Source organism: Mchenga conophoros, linkage group LG6 (assembly GCF_057382185.1).
Source record: "Mchenga conophoros isolate Kocher_MC1m ecotype Shallow Benthic linkage group LG6, M_conophoros_male_GT1.1, whole genome shotgun sequence".
Taxonomy (NCBI): domain Eukaryota; kingdom Metazoa; phylum Chordata; class Actinopteri; order Cichliformes; family Cichlidae; genus Mchenga; species Mchenga conophoros.
Genome location: NC_140531.1, coordinates 44,300,935 through 44,323,233, shown reverse-complemented (window position 1 = coordinate 44,323,233; position 22,299 = coordinate 44,300,935). Strand labels below are relative to the sequence as shown.

The window sequence follows — 22,299 nt, the reverse complement described above, 5'->3', positions numbered from 1 at the left end:
CAGCAAACACTGAGAAACCTGCGGAGCTCCTGATACACGGTGAATCCACCAGTGTTTTCACACTTATTTTCAAACCGTGGAAGCCTGAATGTGCGCCTGATGTTACAATACCAACATAACCTGGCACCAGTCCATGCTTTGGATTATTACTGAGTAGGTCTGGTATGTGCTGCGTGAGACTTCACAGTTTAGTGATGTCACTGGGGAAGTATATCCTCTTTTGTATGTTTTGCCTTTCACTTCGGCACTCTCCTCTGCTGTATGACATGTTCCCGAGTGTGCAGAATAGAAAAGTGGCAATAAAAACAGTTTTTAGAGACAGAAAGGCGGGTAAACACATTACGCGCAGCTACAGGAGACCAAATTTATTTTGCCAACGATGCCCGTGAAGGACCCTTCAGTACTAGATGGATAAGCCTGTTAGGAACGCTCTCTAAAAGGTAATAAGTAAGGAAGACTAGGTAATAAATGGTTTTTTTGCTTGCGTTCGGTCTCGGGGGATATTGTCTCAATGAATTAATATTGAAGCGGGGACTCAGGCCAGAGTTTATACCCATAAAAATCTGCAAATTATGGTCATGGTGACGAGCCACTCCATCAGCAGGGATGTTAATAATGTACAATATGCTGCTGCTAGGTTAAAGTAAATGATTATTACACCAAGGAAATATGTGAGCTAAAGTAAAGGCCCTCCACATCTCATCACATCTCAATATAAAAATATTATGTGTGGTGGCAAATACTGAAATCTACCACTCTGCATTATTCTCTGTCCTCTCTTTTATTCTGTCTCGCACACAGACACCCTTTTAGCCTTGCAGAAACCTTTGATACTCCAAATTGCTTTTTTTCCTCAATACTTTTTGAACATAGACGGAAAGTGATTTGAAAGAGCTCAGGAGGGGGAAGGAGAGAGAGAAAAACGGCTACACTTCAAAATCTATTAACAAGCAGGTGGAATGGCAGTTAGTCTGACAGAGCCTTCTGAAATGCATGCATACTGTTTCAGTAACAATTACCTCCAATAAGCTTCAAAGTTTTTCATTTATTTGAACAAACGCTGAACACGGGAGAGGATTCGGCTTTGGAGCTCAGCCTGGCTGACAGAGATACATGAGGAAAAATAAAGTACTTGGCAGCATTCTCTGCTGGAGATGTAGGAAATTTGGCAGTAGCACTTTGTTTGTGTAACTCTCACCATTTGGACAGACTTCAGTCCAGCTTTTTTACTTGAGCTCCAGAAATCTATCTCAATTTGACAAAAAAAAATAAGAGATGGAAAATGTTTTTTTTCTTCTTCACACGGTTAAGATCCTCTCTAATAAATGATCAGAGACAAGGAGCAAATAAGTATCCTGACTGATGGAATTGCTGTGGTTCAAAGGGTTAGACCCATTACAACTCAATATGCGTGGCTGTTTTTTTCTAAAAGAAGAAGAAGAAACAGCCACTATCCCTCACGCTAAACTCAGATTCACCTATAGGCAGATGGATATGGCAAGCCATTAGTGCCAAAATTCGCCACTTTCCTAACCCGTTTGGTTAAGAAATGGCGTAAAAAACGCCGTTTAATTTTTCAAAACGCCGAAAAAAACGGCGTTCTGTTCCGACAAACGCCGCTTTTTCCGCCGCTCGGATGGCGCCCTGAACGCACCATCCGAGTGACGTAAAAAGCGGCGTTCAAAGACAGACGGAAACGCCGTTTTTTACGCTACTCGGCACAAAACGCCGTTTTTATGCATCTTTGAACGGCGTTTTTTACGGCGTTCTCTGCCAGCTGTAACGGCGTTTAAAACGGCGTTTTATTGAAATTATGCAGGGCACTCCCCATGGTTCCCTCATCCAATTACTTTCAACTCATTTCACCCAATCAAAGAAGAGGAAGTGCAGACCACACTAATGCATCACCGATTCACCTTGCTGCTAAGTGATTGCCTATTCAGTACCAGTGCTTGTCACAGTATTCACTTGTATTATAATCCCACTATGCATTTTGATGTGTTTAAGGCATGATCGAGCAAACAAACGACAGAATACTTTTTCTGAAACCTTAACTGTGTTACCTGTTATGGCAGCTAACAGGTAATGAGCAGAGCTAGCTCTGCTCATTTCTGAGCTTCTTTCTTATTTTCCTCTTTACTTCTCTTAACCTTTAACTTATGTTTTAGCAATCAGATCCTGCCATCTTGCATTACCGCTTCGTGCTAGTTATGTTGACTTTTCTCTTCTTTTGTCTCCACTTTTTTCACCCGTGTTTGGACACTCGGCGCATGGCTCCTTTGTTTACATTAGGGATCAGCTGTTAGCGCTGCGCCCTGCAGCTGCGCTACCGGCAGACATACCCTACATCCCCAGTGAGGGAAGAAACGGGGGTGATGTCTCCCGAGGACACCTCACACACCTTCTCTCCTTCCTGTAATCACTTTAAATGTGAGATCGCTCCCTGATATGATTGAGGAGCTAATGACGCTAACCCGGTCACAGTGGCAGTATCCCGGCACTGCCCGGTACTCCCTCTGTGAGTAGGCTGCCCGGCTTCCAGCTGCTGCGGGCGGACAAGACGAGAGACAGCGGTGAGAGGAAAGGAGGGGGGCTGGCAGTGTTTGTTAAAGACGGTTGTGGTATCTCTGGGCACATCGCTGTGAAAGAACAACTCTGCAACACAGACATTGCGCTATTAGCCGTTAGCATCCGTGGAGGTAGCCTGTGACTCTCTGTGGTCCGCAGACTGCAAACGCAATCTCCGAGAGCTCTTCTTCTAATATCAGGGGACTTTAATCATGTCTCGCTGGACTCCACACTGCCCACCTTCACCCAGTATGTGACCTGCCCCCACCGTAGGCAATAAAACATTGTACTTAATGTATGCCAATGAAAAAGTGGCATACAGTTCATCAGCTCCCCCTGCCCAGGGAAGATCGGATCGTAACCGAGTGCGTCTTGTCCCTGTGTGTGCAGCCCTTACTGTGCAGGGAGCCACTAATCACCCACGCAGTGCAGAGATGGTCCGCGGAGGGCATATAAATAAATAATAAAAGCAAGTAAATGACAGTATGCTCTTTCTGAAACAAACGGAGACCTTAACTTTTATCAAAATACCGTTTTACTCAGTTTAAAGTAATACCACTTTTTTCTTTTCGAAATAAGTGGAGACATTAACTTTGATCAAAATTCTTTCCCCCGCCATCTCCCTCCTAAGTGGTTAAACTGTCACACTGCTAGACTGCAACTGCACTCTTTGGTATCAACTTCTGTAATCCTGTAATTTCTGTGTAAAAGAATTAGATTGTGTATTATATTGTTAGTTTATACACCTGTGTGCGTGTGTATTTATGCATGTCCATACACATATATGGATTGTGTTTTACTTTTTTGTGCTTGAAAGATGCCCTCAAATGGAACCAAATTCCTTGTATGTGTTTGCGCATATACTTTTCCAATAAATGCGATTCTGATTGAGATATTTCCCTCTGTATGGCACACACGAGTAAATTAAGTAGAAAAAATGTCATGTGTATAGCCTCTTTTAAAATTGTTTTTAGGCTTGTAGAGATGACAGTAGGAAAGCAGACAAGTTTCCTGAGGTTGGGCTGAATGAACCTATAACACAGAGATAAACCTAAACAAGCAGAAGGAACTTTAGCTAAATATATTTTCACGTACAGCCAAATGACTGTAATAAAGTAGGTAAGCCGTGACCATAGAAAAAGCAAAGCAATCACTGGATATACTGTCCAAATTGCTACACACTTTTTAAGCATCGTTCACCAACAAACTGAGTCTAACAAATCATTTTTACTTTGGTAATTACAGTTATTGCCTTATGTATAAAATATAATTTTAATACCAGTGTTCATCATCTTGACGTGATTCTTTTTTTTTTTTTACAAAAAAGCTTTACAGCCTCTTACATAAGTCTACCACAATTACATAATTGATTTTTAACCAGGTTATAGTGAAAGGCCAGGTGTCAATCTCAGAGTTAACGCCGGAGCTTAAAGTCAGTTTGTTAAAACTGCTTTGTTCTCGAAACCAGTAAAATTAATTCGTAACTTTTAATTCTGAGTTGAGATTGATTCTTCAGTTCTTGGTTTGAGAACAATGAGGGTAAATTCATTTAACCTTTTACCTTGACTTAAGCACATAATTGTACTACATAGCCCTCGTCAATGGAACCCAATACCAGTATTTGACAGTAACAGGTAAGCCTCAAATTTAATTTTTAAATAGACAAGACACCATGAGAACTGACATTACAATATTTTATTTTACAAAAGTCAGTGTCTTTTAGTTCAAAGTTTGTCTGGCATCTCTTGTACATCTTGAAAATAAAAAACAAAAACCACTCTATGCAGTGTACTATAATTGAACATAAACAACAATATTTCAAAAGAATATTTCTAGATGAATTGTCATTTGAACTATTTCCTGGAAACTTTCTGAACACCACTTATTTTGCATAGCTTGATGCATGAATACCCTAGTTGTCTTAACTGGACTATAAATATAACTATATACACAATGAACAGTCATTTGTAAAAACACCTTTAAAATGTAAAATCTTTAAGAAGCCTGAGTGCCAGGAGCAATCCCCTTTAAGAACATTTACAATAAGAACTTCATCCCAAAAGCCCACAGGTTTTAACCACAGCTTCCCAGCATCAGTTCATGTATGCAGCTACACCTTTCCAAATCCCAGGGATCCTTTTAAGGCATCATTCATAAGATCTTTGAATTGATCTTCATCTGCAACACCTCTTGGGAGATACAGGGATAAGCTGCACGTTGATGTGTACGGGATACGCCGCATCCCTGACTCCTGATCGTAGAAGTCGATGTTGCAGGACTGTGGGAACCCCAGTGGTGGAAGTAAGTCAGCCCCAGTTATAAAGACGAGGAGCTCTTCAAATGTGTGGTCCACCTCTCGCTCTGTTAAAATACATACAAGTGTTAAATAAGGTGCAATGTGTAGATTTATAATCAGTTACACTGACTGCATAGTAGAACAGTTGCGTTAATGACTATTTTGGAGTCAAAAACAGGTTGTTAGGCAAAACAATTATTGCAAAGCATTGCATTAAAAAAAAAAAAAAAAAAAAATTACTCGAAGCAATCCTGCCCTGCTAAGACAGGAAATTAATTTTGTCCTCCGAGTCAGACCTATATGTCAAGGACTGTTTATGCAATGTGTATTTTTTTTAAAGAAGTTATTCATTCTGTCCTTGCAAGAGTACATTGGCTTTCTAGTGATGTCACATTTGCGTGGGTGTTGTCATTGCACCACTCGATTACTCTAAGACACTAATATACAGGAGGTTTCGTTATAGTCAACGTAATACCTGAAGGTTCTAGTTAGGCAGTGCATCTAATTAACAAATGACCTTTGTCTCAAAGGGAGACAAGTTTCAAATTGTGTTATTCTATCTTAAACACTGCAAAAACACTGGGGGTGATCGTGGCTCAAGAGTCTTGAGTCTTGTAATCGGAAGGTTGCCGGTTCGAGCCCCGGCTCGGACAGTCTCGGTCGTTGTGTCCTTGGGTGAGACACTTTACCCGTTGCCTACTGGTGGTGGTCAGAGGGCCCGGTGGCGCCAGTGCCCGGCAGCCTCACCTCTGTCAGTGTGGCTGTGGCTACAATGTAGCTGCCATCACCAGTGTGTGAATGTGTGGATGACTGCTTTAGTAAAGCGCTATACAAATACAGGCCATTTACCATTTACTTAATTCTCAGATGTGCTAATACAATTGAATCATAAATTTTACCATATTTTAAATACAAGTATGTAATATAACTATTTAATATTTTAGTGTTAGAAGTTTTCGGTCATGTAATAAAATTAATGTTTTACCAGAAATCACAATGAAAATCAAATTACATCCTATCTATCAGTCTAAACAAGCAAGATCTGGTAGAGATGACAGAGGATAAAAGAAATAATCTTCCAAAAATATTTGTTGTAGGTGGTTTCCTTTCAAATACCTCACCTAAAAAGGTAAAATAATCAAAAACTTCCTCATATGCTCTAAGAAGGGGTGGATTTTGCAAAGTTCTAAGGTTTTATTGCACCCAAGTGTTGTTTCGATTTAGTTGTCTGTATTTTGTATTGTGGACACTGTATTTAACATTAAATGCCTGAAGCAATTCAAACAGAAACAAGACATGTGTTGTATTCTATGTACTCACCCTGAATGGCCATAAGCCACCATTCCCACTGAAAGATGGTTGCTTCCTCTTCTTCACGTCTGTTACTTCCAGCTGGACTCCATCCAATGGTGAAGAGATCCTGGAAGCTGTTCCTTGTAAGTTTATTTCCTGCATTTGTAAATACAGGAAGGAACTGCTTCCAGCATCTCTTCACCATTTGCCAGAACCGACCACACGAGTCCATACCGGCAACAAACTGCTGAATCATGCTGGCAACCCTGTTGACCACAGATTGTACTCTCAATTCATACAACATAGCAAAATTGTGAAACAAAACAAAAAGTTTTGTCAATTTAAACACCACCTTAACTGCAATACAGATATAAACTCAGCAGATTGATGATTTGTTTAAGTGTTAACTATTAGGGGGGAACACAATGGGAAGACGAGCACTGACCAGGAAAGTACTTTGTAATTTTCTAACAAATTCTCACCTGTGAAACGCAAAATGAGATACAATCTCGCCCCTTATCCTCTTAACATCAAGTAGTGTGGCAGTGTAGATGTCAGGGATACCACAGCCTGCAATCCAGTCCCCAAGGTGACTTTTCAAGTCTGCCAGGTCTTCTGGGGTGCTGCAGCTGGAAACCTTGAAAATTAGGCACCTCCATAAATACATACGTTTAAAGCATTCACTAAGTGTACTTACATTTTGAGACGTTCCACTGATGAGTTAAGCTATGCATTGTGTTTCACTGAATTTAATTACACCTCAGCATGCACACAGTTTTACCTTTTCTATGTTCTGTTTGACGTCTTCGTCCATGAAGACCTCTACATCGAAGTCATCAAGAGATGTCTTCTGGCCACACATCATACAGAACAGGTGTCTGTTGATACACCGTGGCCCTGGCCCATTGTGTGCTATCGACCAAGCAATCAGTTTACCAGCCGTATAAAACTTGTTGCTTGACAGCAACTGCTGGCTATAGCTGAACAACAGACTGCCAGGCTTCCCCTCAAAAATCCCTAGGGAATTCTGAGTTTCGACCATAAGTAATCTGCAGGAAAAGATAGTAAAAAATAAAAAAAATTGAGTCAAATTGTGATTTCATCTTTGCAACAACAAAAAACACATTCATGCATTCTATTATTGTGTGGGAGAGATGGGAATGGGTTACCGAAAAAATTCCCGCCTTGGGCCTCCATAATCATCGGCCATTTCACCAACAAATTCAATATTTGGCAATTTATGCCAGGCAAAATATGACTTTGAAAGTGCCATGCAGGCACTATGTAGGATTTTCCTACGTCGGGCTATTATTGCACAATAATTGCTGGTGTCAAGATGAGTTTCCTGGAAATCTTTCATCACAGTCGCAAGGTCCATCTCGTCCTGAAGAGGGGGGGGGGAGAGAGAGAAGGGTCATGACTACATGAAACACATACACAGCAGTTCTGGCAGTGTTGTTCATGAGACATACATGCGAGTCATTTTGTTCAGGGGAAGCCAGGACAGCCTCATCCAGGTCTGATACTTCTGACTCTGCAGAGTCAATGTAAAACTCTTCCCTAAACAGAACAAATGCATTTGATTTTTTTAATATCATGTATACATACTGAAATGGAATGACTCATCTGATAAAAGAATCTGATTTCACATTATTTGGTCCTTGATTGCATCTGTTGGAGCCATTTGGATTTAAACAAATTTCAAAATATTAAAATATAAAGTTTGTTGTTAGTTTACTTCTATTTCTGGGTTAATCATTTTTTTATTTGTAGGTTAATGCTCACTTCATTGTTTTGTTGTTTATCTTATCAAGTCGCCAGGAAGAATTTCAGGGCTATTTTTGATAACTTAAGAGACTGGTATAAGACCAGCATGCACTGAGATGGGCCTTTTGTTTTGTTTGTTTGTTTGTTTTTTTAATTTGAGAGACAAGCAGCATGAAGGAACAAAAATGGATCTTGTTATTGGTTGCCAAAATGGATCAATAAACTATAAAATGCAACTTTCAAGTTTTGACAGTGCAGTTTTCCTGCGCACAAAAGATTATCACAGGCCAGCAGTGTCTTCTTTTCCTTTTTTTGTGAAACATAAGGAACTGCCCATTTACTGGGAATAGTTTGGGTGATTAGTTCCAAGTGTCTGAATGGTCAGGCTGACTAAAGTGTTATCGATGCATTTTCAGCAATTAAAAATACCAATATCATGACATCAACAAATCTGAAAAACATGAAAAAGCAAAACAGAAACCGAATGAGGCAATTAAACCATTGGTCTATATTCAGAGCACATAAATGTTATCAGTTCAATACATGCAACCTTTCAAATTTTAATATTCGCTGGTCTCACCCCGTATATTGTACTTATTGAGTGTCTATTTACCTATAGTGTGTGCTTTATAAGTTCCAGTTTACACTTAAGTTTTGGCATGTTATTCAACAACTACCACTTGCCTGTTAACCTCTGGTTCCTGGAGACCATGCCTACTAGAATGAGCTGTATGGTTTTCATGCAGACCACTGCAAAGGAATAGCAGAAATATTTCATAGCAGGAAGAGGACCCCAATGCAGATATTTATTGATCTAGACTACACAAAATGATCCAAGTTATAATAATGATATAATTAGTTTGTACCAAACTAGTTTTTACCAAAAAAATTAATGAAATTGTGCAATAGTTTAAGATTAAAATTCCAACTCATAAACAAACAAAGTGCCATTTACCTGATAACCTCTGGCTCCTGTACATTGTGCCTGCTATGGTCAGGTGTCTCGGTGTCATGCAGCACACTGCAATATGGTAAATATTGTTGATGAGAGGGTGTAATGCATTCACAGTGCTACAGTCCAAAGGCAGTTGTCAAAGACTTACATTGCCATCTCAGACTGCACAACTTCTCCACCAGTTGAGTCCTCATTGGCCTCTGTAATCTAAAACACCAGATTATTAAAATATAAAAGAAATGGAACAACAAATGACAAACAAGAACAGAGGACAACGCGCCAACTGGCAGGGAAACACACAAGGCTTAAATACATACTGAGGTGATTAGGGAATGTGAAACAGGAGGAGAGCACAGCTGGGACTCATCAGACATGACGAGGCAAAACTCAACACATTGACATAGTACACAGACTTTCAAAGTAAAACAGGAAACTGAACAGACGTGGACTAACCTAGGGGATACGGTGACAGAACAAGAGACACACTGACAGAGACGACTGTATACTAACAGAACACAGAACCACGACCTAAGAAGGAGAACACAAGAAATGCCCAGGACCTAGGAAGTTAGGAATACTAGCGACAGAAATCAAACCCAAGAGAATCAAAACACATCATGAAATCAAAGCTAACTAATACAAACAGAAAAACAACGAGTCCACAGACTCAGGACCGTGACACTTTGGGTAGGTAGAACTTAGGATAACTGAGGGGGAAAAAAATAAATAAATAAATAAAGGAAAGGTTAAGGACATTAACAAAAGACAATGAAAAAGCCAGAACCCAGGAAACTAAGATTACAAGAACAAAATGACCCTAACCCTAAAATACTGTTAGACCACAGTTGAAGCTTGCTCTACTGCATTTCTGTTATTAACAGTGAATCAATTGGCGGGGCATTATTTAAGCATAGCCATCTGGCATAGTGATCAGATGAATGTCTCAAATCCTTTGGGGAAAATCACAGCATTTATTATTCTGAGCAGTAACATGTTAAAGATGTCTTATACAATACTAGGGTGACTGGAGCGCCACTGAGTTACAGTAATAGTGACAATTATGCCATATCAGCCACCCGAGTGGAACATTTGAATACCTTTGGACGGATATAAAGATTGGAGCGACCCAGTAGGTTTCTTGCTCTAATTTCTTGGGGCGTCTCCTCTTCAAGAGGAAGAATGAGCCGCTGTCCATTCACTTTGCATAGATCGAACTGCAAGGGTATGTCTGCAATATTGTCCCGTAGTGCCTGCCTGAATTCAGCTGCATTTAGGTTTACAGGAACGACCACCCGAGTAGCAGGAGTGGCATCTGTAATCAAATTTAAACCAAATTAGCTTTCCCTAAAAACGGAAAAGGGTAAATTGTCACATTGTAGTGTCTCAACATCAACTTATTGGTGCAAGGAAATAAAGATTACAAAGGTGCTAAAAATCTAATGCCAAATTCTACAATTTGTAAACAACTGACACCATGATGTAGTTCTCATTTTTCAAACCCATCACTCCAAATAATTAATATTAATATAAATATTGATTACCCCTATGAGATCGGTAGTGTGTCAGTGTGGGATTCCTTAGTACTGACACCTTAAACGTTAACTGGCGATGTCTGGTTCTCCCGCCTCTTGGTCTGCGCACTGGCCCACCTCCGTGCTGTTGGCGGAAAACTCCAAAGCTATCATTAGACCATGAGATAATTTTAGTGAAACTAATCACACAGAGACACCCCCCCACCCCCCCCCCCCCCAAGAAAAAAAAGAAAAGAAAAAAAAACCACCCAACACACTCAGAGTAAGGAATGAGTGTTCAATCGGTGTTTATTGCATGCATTTTTCGATTGTCTCGCAAATTAAATGCTCCCTGAAAATATGGGATATGCTACATTTATAAACTAAAATCTTTATGCATAAATGCACATAACAGGGATTAAAATGACTGTCATTTGAAGTCGTCAATCTAGGATAGACATTTATGATTACAGAATTTGTTGTTGAATTGTAACAGATAATTAGTAAACGAGCCATTTATTATTTAAAAATGTAAAAGTTATTTCCTTTTGCAAAAACAAAAAAGGCGCAAAGCTAAAAGCTTGCCAATAGAGTAACCACCACCAAAGCATTTCACCTTTGTAGAAGAGATGTCCCCTCTTCACTGTCATCTTGATTCAGTAGCCGGTTAAATTGGGCATTCATTCTGTCTCTGATATCAGTGACTCTCCGTCGAAATGCAGCGCTCCGTTCGGACATGACTGTTCCCAAAAAGTCCGCCAAAAGGCTTGGCAGAAATATATATATAGCATCCCTAAAATTCAAAGTACGGCGGGAGAAGGTACATTGTTTGTGATTGGATAAGCAAGACTGAAGGTTGTGTTTTATTTTTAATCCACCCCTTACCACAACCTGTGATCAGAATTTGTGTTAACCAATCACAGTCAACCTCATATTTGTGTTGTCTCAATCAAGCTATGTGCGACAAACTACATACAGATGAATGCATGCGAAATCTCTGCGCCAACAAAAAACACCGTAAGTACCCTAGTTAATCTCAATTATTGTTCGTCTTTGCTAACTAAAAGCTAAGCGATGATTCAAAAACATTGCTTTGTCCTTTTAAGCACATGTTATATGTTAGCTTTGTATTGTAGTAAGCGAAAAAAAAGTCATGCTGAGAACCTTCACAGACAAGTCATGCTAACCTTTGTCCGTTAGGAATGTTGCCAACATGCCATTTTAGGTGAGGCATGTTAATAAGGTCTTTAATATGGTACTCCGTTTAGCCACTTTATATTATTTAAAATACGGTTTTATATCACTTGTTACATTAGCCGGATTAGGCTACACGTTACTGCACTGCCACCCCAGATAGAAAGCCGACATTGAATTGATGTTGATTTTTTTTCTATAAAGTACCGGAGAAAGTAGATTGAATGTTCTTTTGTTATCACTGATTTATGGTCTAGTTACAGTTCACTAGCTATGTCGACGTGCAATTTAGGTATATCTGACCGGTAAATTAAAGCAGCGATCACCTGGACTGTTCCGTATCACCCCTCTCACAGTGGTACATCCCTCCAGGTAACCATTCACAAGTCTTGTACAGTAGAGCGGGAATTAATCTCAGCGGAATTGAGAGGAGAAAGTGGATGCAAGCTGCCGTTAAACTTGACTGAAGAAGAAGAGAGGAGAAAGTAGAGAAATGAATAAAGAACAGTCAGTATATGCAGAAAAGAAATAATAAAGTTAAAAGACAGCATGGTCTTCATGAACCCAGGGTACAATACAAAAATGTCGTTTTATTTAAGTGAGCAAAACAATGTAGACCATGTTCATTTTGGTAATTAGTTGGAAAAAAAAAACTAATGACAGCATTTAAAATAAACAAAGATGAATAACATGGATGGGAACATTTGACAATGGAATCGGAACATTATCAAAAATGATTTTTCAGATCTGCTGAGTAGAAGATGCGGAGATTCAAATTTTTAACTTGGGTGTGTGTTTGAAATATGAAAATATTGGTTGACATCGTTGACATACTGCTATTAAAGATAGGAATATGTATGAAACGTAGATTCAAAAGCTCTATTAACAGAACTATAACCTGTTAGAATGTGACATTTATTTCAGATGCATTCTGTAACTGTTCACAGTCCCAATACTTAGTGATGACATAGTGTTTCCAAAAGTGCTCAGTCACAATTTTCAGAAGACTAACATGAAATTTTTTGATTTATTTAAATATATAAACCTGTTGAAAGCAATAATTTAAATTTTTGTCTTTGTAGAATCACAGTACAAAGTATGGCCTGGAGGATTTTCATCTCAAGGTGCAAGAACATTCATAATGACTGTACACGGCGGCTGCTGATGGACGATGTTGGGCCAGATGTGCTACAGTTAGCGTTAAGGAGGTATGATGAAAGCATGATGGAAAACATTTAACATTTTAACTTGCATAAAATGTTTAAGGGGAATATGGCCTGAAAATATAACATGAATTAAGAAGTAATTTTTTGATGTCTTTGAGGTTGGAGACAATGCAGAGAAGCCTTCGGTGGGCAAGAGGAAGACTGATCAGTGTAACTGCAGCAGATCAACTTCTGCGTGACTTGGCTGAATTGATTCAGGAGGTCGAACTGTCTACTCAGCATGGCCAACAAGGTAAGCACATATTGTGTCGATTCCTTGACTGATCAAAAGTGTGAAATAAATTATGACTCTGTCTTAACCTATTTTCCAAATACACCAAACGCTTATATATTTTCAGGCTCTTTTGGATACCAGGCACCAGTGGTTTTCAACAGAGGTAGAGGCAGATCCCTTTACCTTATCACTCGGGAACAGCTTTCATTCCTGAAGTCATGTGGATTCACTGCACCTCAGATGGCTGATATTTTGAATGTTTCACTTCGTACAATTCGAAGACGTCTGCGGTCAGTGACTTTTGAAACCAGTGTGACTTTCAGTTCTTTTGTGACACACACCCACTGTTTATTCAAATTAAATGGTATTGTGAAATTGTAAAAATTAGTATATTTGAATGTGCACTAACTAGTCAAGTAATGATGTGTGTTGTTATGGCAGTGATAAAATACTCGTGTTCTTTTTGTCTGATTTCAGACAGTATAATTTCACCCGTGCATCAATGTATGCGGAACTGACTGACAGTGCGCTGGATGAACATGTGCAGGACATTGTCGCTGGCAATGAACAAATTGGTCCTGAGGCTGTCAGAGCCTCCCTGCGAGTACGTGGACTACGTGTACAGCGAAGGAGGGTTCGAGCAAGCATGCTACGGATAAATCCTGGAGCAGCTGCCATAAGAGCAGTTTTGCGGAGACCAGAACGAAGAACATATCAGGTTGCAGGTCCAAACTCATTGTGGCACATTGATGGAAATCACAAGCTGATAAGGTAACCAAGCACACTGATTTGTTGAACACCTATTTTGACCAAAGTGAAATTCAGCATTACATCAAATATAACTGTTGAACAGTAAGACACATCCAATAGAGCCAGGCCCTGTGATGGGCAGTCCTCTAACACAACTGGTTATGTTTAAAGGGGAAAATGAGAGAACACAGACATCGCAAGCAACGTACAGACAAACTTGACATGCAATAGTGCCATGTAAATCAATTAAGAGTGTGTGTTTCCATTGTTTCAATAACAAAGCAGAAATAAGATTTTTCTTCTTATGGACCACTGTTTTAGGTGGAGGATAGTCATTCATGGGGCTATTGATGGATACAGTCGTCTTGTGGTCTTCCTTCATGCCTCAAACAACAACCGTAGCAGTACTGTTTTATCAAGTTTCATCAGAGCCGTGGTATCCTATGGTGTACCCTCGAGGGTCCGGACAGACAGAGGAGGGGAAAACAATGCTGTCTGCCTGATGATGAACATTTTCAGAGGCTTTGATCGTGGAAGTGCCCTAAGAGGAAGGAGTACCCATAATCAGAGAATTGAGAGGCTCTGGGGTGATCTGTGGCGAGGAATGACCAATGTGTACTGTGATTTATTTCACCACCTGGAGGAGGAAGGCATCATTGACATTGACAATGAAATGCACCTTTGGGCTCTCCATTACATCTATCTCCCAAGGATCAACAGAGATTTGAAAGACTTCACTCAACAGTGGAACAATCATGGCTTGCGGACAGAGAGACACTTGAGCCCATTACAGATTTTTGTCCGAGGCAGCCTCCAGCAACAGGGCCGAGCCTCAACTGCCATGCAGGACATCTTTCAGACCAGAGCAGCTGCTGCTGATGGGACTATTGGTGGGACAGCTGATGGTGGTGTGACAGCCACTGAGAGTGAGACGACTGCTGCTCAGGGCTCAGGTGCAGATTCTGGTGGTGGTGCTGCTGCTCATGGTACAGATGAGCTGGGATTGCTGGTCGACTGGCCTGAGAGGATTACTGTGCCAGACATTGAATTTACTCTGGACGGAATGGTGATGGAGCAAGTGGTAGAACTGTTTAATCCACTAAGTGGCACCAGAGGGAGTCATGGTATTGAGCTCATCACTGGCTTAATATACTTTCTGGACTCCACATATCACTGAGACAGTTCAATTAATGACTGAAACATAATAGCAGCAAGTGGAAAGACTTCAAAATATCTAGGTGACTGGATACATATAATGTGAAAAGTTATGATACGTGTTTACTATGTACCATTGAGTAGTGGTGTAAATGCTGTTAAAATGTTCTGTGTGGATTTCATGATGTAGATGACTGATTTATAATAAGTTACATAATATCATGAATATATATATAGTTTGTGTTGAAATGTCTTTATTTGAAATGTACATGTGTAAAGTGTAAGAGCTAGTGTCTCGTGAGAATACCCTTAACGAGAGTACACGAGACTTTGCATGGACTGCGAGGGAGCAGATGTCTCTCATGAAGCGATTTTAAGTTAAAAGTTTACTAAAAGAAAAAGCAACACAAGGACTTAAGGACCTCTTTTCAGGACAAGCAGCCAACGAGGTATTTGTCATTTGAGAAATGTTGTTATTTGTGTTTGGACTTAATATGTGTACTCTAAAGTTGCTAATTGATTTGTACTGTTCGCTTGTGACCAGTTCTCATGGTGTATCGGCGTACTGGTGATGGTGAAGCCAAGGAGAGAAGGCCCAAGTAATAAACGCCCGTTTCAAAGAACCGACCTGTGTCTGTGTTGTTGTGAATTCTGTCATGGAAATCAGTGCATTTCCTGAAAGAAATCTCTCCTTCCGGGTCATCCGTGGATCGAGTTTCCTTCGAGACGTGGGCAGCGATAAGCAGAGTTTTGTATAAGATTAATTATTCAAAGTAAGCTCAGGTATGCCGTTCAGCGGGTTAGTTACAGCGCCGGGAGTAGCCTGGGAGAACAAAATGATACAGAGACTGCTTCAGGTTGCTTTCCCAAAATCAACTCAAAGTTTATTCTTCTGTGCAGGGTTTTTATAGGCAGAAGGGTAAAAGTGTGTCAACAAGTTTCAAGTTACAAGTTACAACCATATAAGGAAGTTCCCCCTAGCTCTGAAAGGGGCCTTCTATAATCTCAACATACTTTTGACAGGTCCATTAAACACTAGACAGTTAGAATCCTTTAGTGATATAAGTTTGCACATGGTAGAATACTGCATGTAGTTATTTGCATTAGGAAATGTTTAACCATATATACCTAAAGGCACATAATCAATGGTGTGTGATCTTTAGCAGGCTGCAAACTTGATGTGCACTCGAGGAATGCACTGTCCCACTATACCACAGCAGGATCAACGCAGCTATGCCTGTTCCAGTTTAAGTGCCTTCTTTACATATAGATGAACTGTTGGATTTTCCAGACCAGCAGGCCAAAGGAAGTTGCCTGTGGGGTCGCAGCAAGAGGAGATGAAGTTCAAACAAAGGGCATTGCAGAAACAGGGTCCTTTGTATAATATCATCAAAAAAGGTATTCAGTACATGCTCCCAAAATACTAAAATATCTAACATTTCCTGTATCCTTTGGGGCAACAGACCTGAGTCACACTTTTAGAGAAGTACCTGGTGAGGTGGATTGAGAGGAATATCCATGATGCATGGCAGTTTGTTCACTCACTTCCTCTCCACCACAGCTTCCGAAGTGCAGCCAATCACAGAGCTTGCTCTCCTGATCCAAGAAGAACACATCAAAGTGCGCTGCACAAGCTTGCTCACAAAAAATAGCCTGCCCATACACTGCTTGTGTACAGCTTCTGTTTTGATCTTCCAGTTCAGCAAATGTATATATGTGGGTGTCCAGGTATTTGTGCTCCTCCACCACATCATATCAGTGGGTTCAGTATCTTATACTTTTGTCAAGATAATGCACACTGCAGCCGACAGTTATCAGAAAGAAGCCATTACCAAGTTACATGGATTCTTTTTTTTTTTTATAACTTCATGTCATATAAACTAGTTATGTTATGTGCAACACTGTCATGTGCCACTCTGGTTTTATGTTTCAAATTCGTGTAAGACATCCACAGTACTCTGATGACATTGACAAGGACATCTCCAGTTTACGTGGGAAACTATTATTTCAGGTTCTTGAGATTACTTATTTACGTCAATTTTGAGAAAACGTACATACAGGTCTGATTCAAAACTGTATATCTATTTTTTTAATGCATGTTGAAAGGGCAAAAATATTCCTGAGATACTGTTAACATTATTAAATTTGAAGGCTATTATACAGTGGTATTACTTTAAACTGAGTAAAACGGTATTTTGATAAAAGTTAAGGTCTCCGTTTGTTTCAGAAAGAGCATACTGTCATTTACTTGCTTTTATTATTTATTTATATGCCCTCCGCGGACCATCTCTGCACTGCGTGGGTGATTAGTGGCTCCCTGCACAGTAAGGGCTGCACACACAGGGACAAGACGCACTCGGTTACGATCCGATCTTCCCTGGGCAGGGGGAGCTGATGAACTGTATGCCACTTTTTCATTGGCATACATTAAGTACAATGTTTTATTGCCTACGGTGGGGGCAGGTCACATACTGGGTGAAGGTGGGCAGTGTGGAGTCCAGCGAGACATGATTAAAGTCCCCTGATATTAGAAGAAGAGCTCTCGGAGATTGCGTTTGCAGTCTGCGGACCACAGAGAGTCACAGGCTACCTCCACGGATGCTAACGGCTAATAGCGCAATGTCTGTGTTGCAGAGTTGTTCTTTCACAGCGATGTGCCCAGAGATACCACAACCGTCTTTAACAAACACTGCCAGCCCCCCTCCTTTCCTCTCACCGCTGTCTCTCGTCTTGTCCGCCCGCAGCAGCTGGAAGCCGGGCAGCCTACTCACAGAGGGAGTACCGGGCAGTGCCGGGATACTGCCACTGTGACCGGGTTAGCGTCATTAGCTCCTCAATCATATCAGGGAGCGATCTCACATTTAAAGTGATTACAGGAAGGAGAGAAGGTGTGTGAGGTGTCCTCGGGAGACATCACCCCCGTTTCTTCCCTCACTGGGGATGTAGGGTATGTCTGCCGGTAGCGCAGCTGCAGGGCGCAGCGCTAACAGCTGATCCCTAATGTAAACAAAGGAGCCATGCGCCGAGTGTCCAAACACGGGTGAAAAAAGTGGAGACAAAAGAAGAGAAAAGTCAACATAACTAGCACGAAGCGGTAATGCAAGATGGCAGGATCTGATTGCTAAAACATAAGTTAAAGGTTAAGAGAAGTAAAGAGGAAAATAAGAAAGAAGCTCAGAAATGAGCAGAGCTAGCTCTGCTCATTACCTGTTAGCTGCCATAACAGGTAACACAGTTAAGGTTTCAGAAAAAGTATTCTGTCGTTTGTTTGCTCGATCATGCCTTAAACACATCAAAATGCATAGTGGGATTATAATACAAGTGAATACTGTGACAAGCACTGGTACTGAATAGGCAATCACTTAGCAGCAAGGTGAATCGGTGATGCATTAGTGTGGTCTGCACTTCCTCTTCTTTGATTGGGTGAAATGAGTTGAAAGTAATTGGATGAGGGAACCATGGGGAGTGCCCTGCATAATTTCAATAAAACGCCGTTTTAAACGCCGTTACAGCTGGCAGAGAACGCCGTAAAAAACGCCGTTCAAAGATGCATAAAAACGGCGTTTTGTGCCGAGTAGCGTAAAAAACGGCGTTTCCGTCTGTCTTTGAACGCCGCTTTTTACGTCACTCGGATGGTGCGTTCAGGGCGCCATCCGAGCGGCGGAAAAAGCGGCGTTTGTCGGAACAGAACGCCGTTTTTTTCGGCGTTTTGAAAAATTAAACGGCGTTTTTTACGCCATTTCTTAACCAAACGGGTTAGGAAAGTGGCGAATTTTGGCACTAATGGCTTGCCATAGATGGAAATCTCGGACACGTGCATTCTTTGGGGTCTGGCACGTCTTCACACACTTCGTGGGATTCGTGTTTGAACATGATCGCCGGGCAATGTGCTGTCACATCACTTTATAATCAGCCTGACGTCTGCACAAGACGAGAATCGCTTGGCGAGATGCGATTTTCAGTTTTCAATTTTTTTTTGCAGCGCTACAAAAGAATCCAAGCTCAGAGGCGCAAAAGCACAAGACGCTTTGGGGTGCACTTGGATTCATTGTTGAATGAAAATAAAAGTTGTGATCGTGAAATTAAAAAAATAAATAAATAAAGCGAAGACGCTTGATATGATTCGACACTCACTTTCACGGGAGCAACATGCTTTCAGTTTTGGAGAGCTTCAAATAATCCACAGCAGCTCGCAACCAAAGTGTCGCCTCGAAGCGAAGGCGCAGTTTTCACACAAATGGATGAATCGCATTCTGACGGGTTCTTTATCAAAATCAGCCTTATCGCACAAAAAGCCTTCGTTTCTCAGCCTGCGTGACCCTACCTGCCATCGAAGTCTGCACTTGCTCCAAAGCTGCAGCTGCACAGCAACATCAACTTTATCCATAATTCCATGATTTCGGGAGTTACGCGCCCACGCTGTTTCCAATTCTCCGTAAATCCAGAATCACCGGGTAGGAAACTGTGGAGTAAACAGCGACACAACAACAACAAACACACAGTTTGTTTCCTCCTGGAGGTGCGCGGGCAGGAGAGGTCTGACGGCGTCCTTCAGACTGTTCATCTGAGATATTCAGGAGGAGAGAAGGCAGCCCGATGCCTGGAAGCAGAGTGACTCCGATGAGTGTGCGCGCGCGCGCGCGTGTGGAGCGGGACGCACTCTGCCGGGAAGAGCGCGCACAGCCGCCCCTTACCCACCCACCCCCCTCTCTCTTCTTTCCTCCCCTCACAAGTTCAGGCAGCGGGCTCTCAACCAACAGCACCCACTGCAGTCTGACCTTCGCTCGCTGCAGTCTCAACAGAGCCGTGGTGTGCAGCCACTCAGTTGCGGAACCTTAACGAGAAAGAAGAGGCTCCACGTGTGGCTCCGTTACACGCTGTGGAAAATGCCTTAATGAACCTGCTGAGACACGCAGGTGTATTGTTGGCCACCCAGGTAGATGTTGATCACGCAGCAAAGACAAAGCAGTGAAAATTACTGAGGGTATAAAAAGAAAGCTGCGCAAAATAGAAAATCAGTGGTTTGTTAAAGTTTGAGGCGCACGCGCACTCAACAGGTGGAAATACTTATTTAAAAAAACAAACCTTAATATGTATAATTTTTGCAAACAAACACAAGTGGATGCATTTAATCAAAATCGCTTACAACTACCGACTGTTTCTGTTTTCTCAACAAGCCAAAAAGCTTTTCTGAACGACACTGCGCATGCGTAATTGCTGTCTTTCTATTCTTTCACACGAGGATCCTGTTAGACCTCATCACCTGTCTGATTCCTAAGCGGCACTCCACATTCAAAATCTCCTGAACTGCGCTTCCTGTTTGGGTGCAGAATGATGAAGGCTGCCTCATTTCCTGATGTGACAGCTTTCTGTCAGTGAACCAACCAGAGGGAGTGCCCGGTTGGCCTAACAGCCTTCTGGAGCACACGATGAATGACGGGAAGGTTCATGTGATTACTGCTAGTAGTTCAGAGTCTCTTTTGATTCATGCAACTCTTCGCCTTCACTGACTGAGTAATGAATCTGTGGTGGCACCCAGGTCTGACCTCAGCTGGTCGCAGAAAGTCTGGTGTCCCGGTTTGTGTATAATTAGACTATCAATCACAGTATTGACCTGACTGTAAGAACGTGATTCCTTGTGTTATCATTGCATTTAAATATGAGCAATGGCTTATGCCGATCGCAAGGGCCACGTCTCATTACCGGTAATATTCATATGTTGTGAAAAACTGAGACACTGTGTGGATTTTAAAGGGTCACTTACGCAGCGCATCTGTGTTTGTTAGCAGGAGTATACTCAGGATGTGTGGGGTTATTTTTAATGAACATTTTACCAGATGTGGTGCTCAGCCAAACTTAGAAGTTATGTGTTGAGTTCCATGACTGTGCAAAGGTCTTAGGCCACCCCTCATTTCTTTATATTTTGCTTCCAAGAGGCCAGAGTGTCTTGTAATATTTTGAAGTGATCTTATAACAGCTCTCCAGGCTTTCTTTCAATGTTTATCTTCAGACATCTCAGTCCAGTCCTTGTACTTGACAACTTTCAGAGAAATGTTTTTGTTTTTACTTGTTTTTTTAGTTGTTTAACGCTGACTTATTAATCATCCACACATTAAACAAGGATGTATCTGATCCATTTAAAGTTCATTGAACCCTCATCAGAAATAGTCTCAGTGGAAAGGTGGCTGCCAAGAAGTCATTCTTTAGGAAGGGAAACGGGAAGAAAAGGCTGAAGTATGCCAAATTACACAAGAACTGGACTAAAAATCAGTGACAACAGGATTTATGGAGTGATGGATCCAAATTTGAAATTTATGGCTCAAATCAGTATCAATATGTATGCAGGAGGTCAGGAGAGGTACAACAGTGAGTGTCTGCAGGCATCTGTAAAACACAACGGCGGCTCCACCATGGTCTGGAGCTGCGAGATGCTGTCAAAACCGATGGAATTATGAACACGTGGGAACGGTCAAATTTTGATCCACCACGAACACCATCTGGAAAGCGTCTCATTGACGAGAGCTTCATTTTTAAGCATGATAATGATCCCAAACACACCATCAAAGCAGTAAAAGTATACCTGGATAGAAAATAAACAAACAATGAAACATGGTCAGTTATAAACTGGCCTCCCCAGAGCCCAGACCTCGACTGAATCACTCTGGGATCATCTTGACAGAAATCAGAACAAAAAGGCAGCCAACATCCAATAACAGCTTTGAATGTCTTTCAAGAAGCCAGGAGAACTATTCCTGAAGTCCCTGCCCCATTTCCCACTTTCCTAGCAAAACATAAAGAAATGAGAGTTGACTCAATACTTTTGCACAGTATTGTAGCTCCAGATTTGGATCTAAGACGCAGTTGTTCATTTCAAGAGGAATGAATCTCCAACTATAACAGCGGTCCCCAACCTTTTTTGTGCCACGGACCGGTTTATGTCCGACAATATTTTCACGGACCAGCCTTTAATAAAACCAGTACCGGTACCAAAAAACAAAGATTTATTCATAGCACACGGGAAAAGACCCAGGGAAACATAATGTTAAAAACAGATAAAAACCCTGAGAACCATCAGTTTCACTCTCGAGCCTCCACTCTCGCAGCCCGGTACCAAACGACTAACGGAGCAGTACCGGTCCATGGCCCGGGGGTTAGGGACCACTGCACTATATGGACAACATGCTACGAATGGTGCAAACCAAGCAGGACACTTCACAGCAATCAGCATCCTTTAAAGTAAAGATTTACCTAATTTCGTTGTTTGTTTAAAATCACTGAACAAAAAACAAACAAACCTCTAGGTGTCGACATATTCCAGAAATTATATTAAAGCGACCGATTAATCTTAATTTACTGCAACTGTCAGGGGT

General features: G+C 41.3%; 2 protein-coding genes across 2 annotated transcripts; one reads left to right on the top strand and one right to left on the bottom strand.

Annotated features, from left to right (window-relative positions):
- Nucleotides 1-4,248: 4,248 nt before the first annotated feature.
- LOC146573480 (putative E3 ubiquitin-protein ligase HERC4) lies at nucleotides 4,249-19,550 on the bottom strand. The gene is made up of 13 exons (XM_085278379.1): nucleotides 19,254-19,550; nucleotides 11,911-12,047; nucleotides 10,421-10,557; nucleotides 9,977-10,191; nucleotides 9,028-9,086; nucleotides 8,880-8,945; nucleotides 8,609-8,674; nucleotides 7,630-7,717; nucleotides 7,327-7,541; nucleotides 6,939-7,206; nucleotides 6,640-6,794; nucleotides 6,185-6,423; nucleotides 4,249-4,929 (listed from the first exon to the last, which is right to left on the bottom strand). The coding sequence occupies exons 1-13, from the start codon at nucleotides 19,314-19,316 to the stop codon at nucleotides 4,679-4,681; spliced, it is 1,959 nt and encodes a 652-aa protein (XP_085134505.1). The 5' UTR covers nucleotides 19,317-19,550; the 3' UTR covers nucleotides 4,249-4,678.
- Nucleotides 11,366-15,537, top strand: LOC146573481 (uncharacterized). Its single transcript, XM_085278378.1, has 6 exons — nucleotides 11,366-11,407; nucleotides 12,667-12,792; nucleotides 12,909-13,042; nucleotides 13,149-13,314; nucleotides 13,502-13,795; nucleotides 14,096-15,537. Exons 1-6 carry the CDS (start codon nucleotides 11,373-11,375, stop codon nucleotides 14,949-14,951), a joined length of 1,611 nt encoding a protein of 536 aa, XP_085134504.1. The 5' UTR covers nucleotides 11,366-11,372; the 3' UTR covers nucleotides 14,952-15,537.
- Nucleotides 19,551-22,299: the final 2,749 nt, after the last annotated feature.

What these genes read in the sequence shown, in the direction of transcription:
- LOC146573480 (XM_085278379.1), bottom strand. Translation starts at nt 19,316, where the DNA reads ATGGATAAAGTTGATGTTGCTGTGCAGCTGCAGCTTTGGAGCAAGTGC. An exon ending in CAGGAACCAGAGGTTAACAG is followed by an intron (nt 7,718 to 8,608) that starts GCAAGTGGTAGT and finishes TGTTCTGTTTAG; the next exon opens with GGAAGAGTTTTACATTGACT. An exon ending in CTGAACAAAATGACTCGCAT is followed by an intron (nt 7,542 to 7,629) that starts GTATGTCTCATG and finishes CCCCCTCTTCAG; the next exon opens with GACGAGATGGACCTTGCGAC.
- LOC146573481 (XM_085278378.1), top strand. Translation starts at nt 11,373, where the DNA reads ATGCATGCGAAATCTCTGCGCCAACAAAAAACACC. An exon ending in CTACAGTTAGCGTTAAGGAG is followed by an intron (nt 12,793 to 12,908) that starts GTATGATGAAAG and finishes GATGTCTTTGAG; the next exon opens with GTTGGAGACAATGCAGAGAA. An exon ending in GGAAATCACAAGCTGATAAG is followed by an intron (nt 13,796 to 14,095) that starts GTAACCAAGCAC and finishes CCACTGTTTTAG; the next exon opens with GTGGAGGATAGTCATTCATG.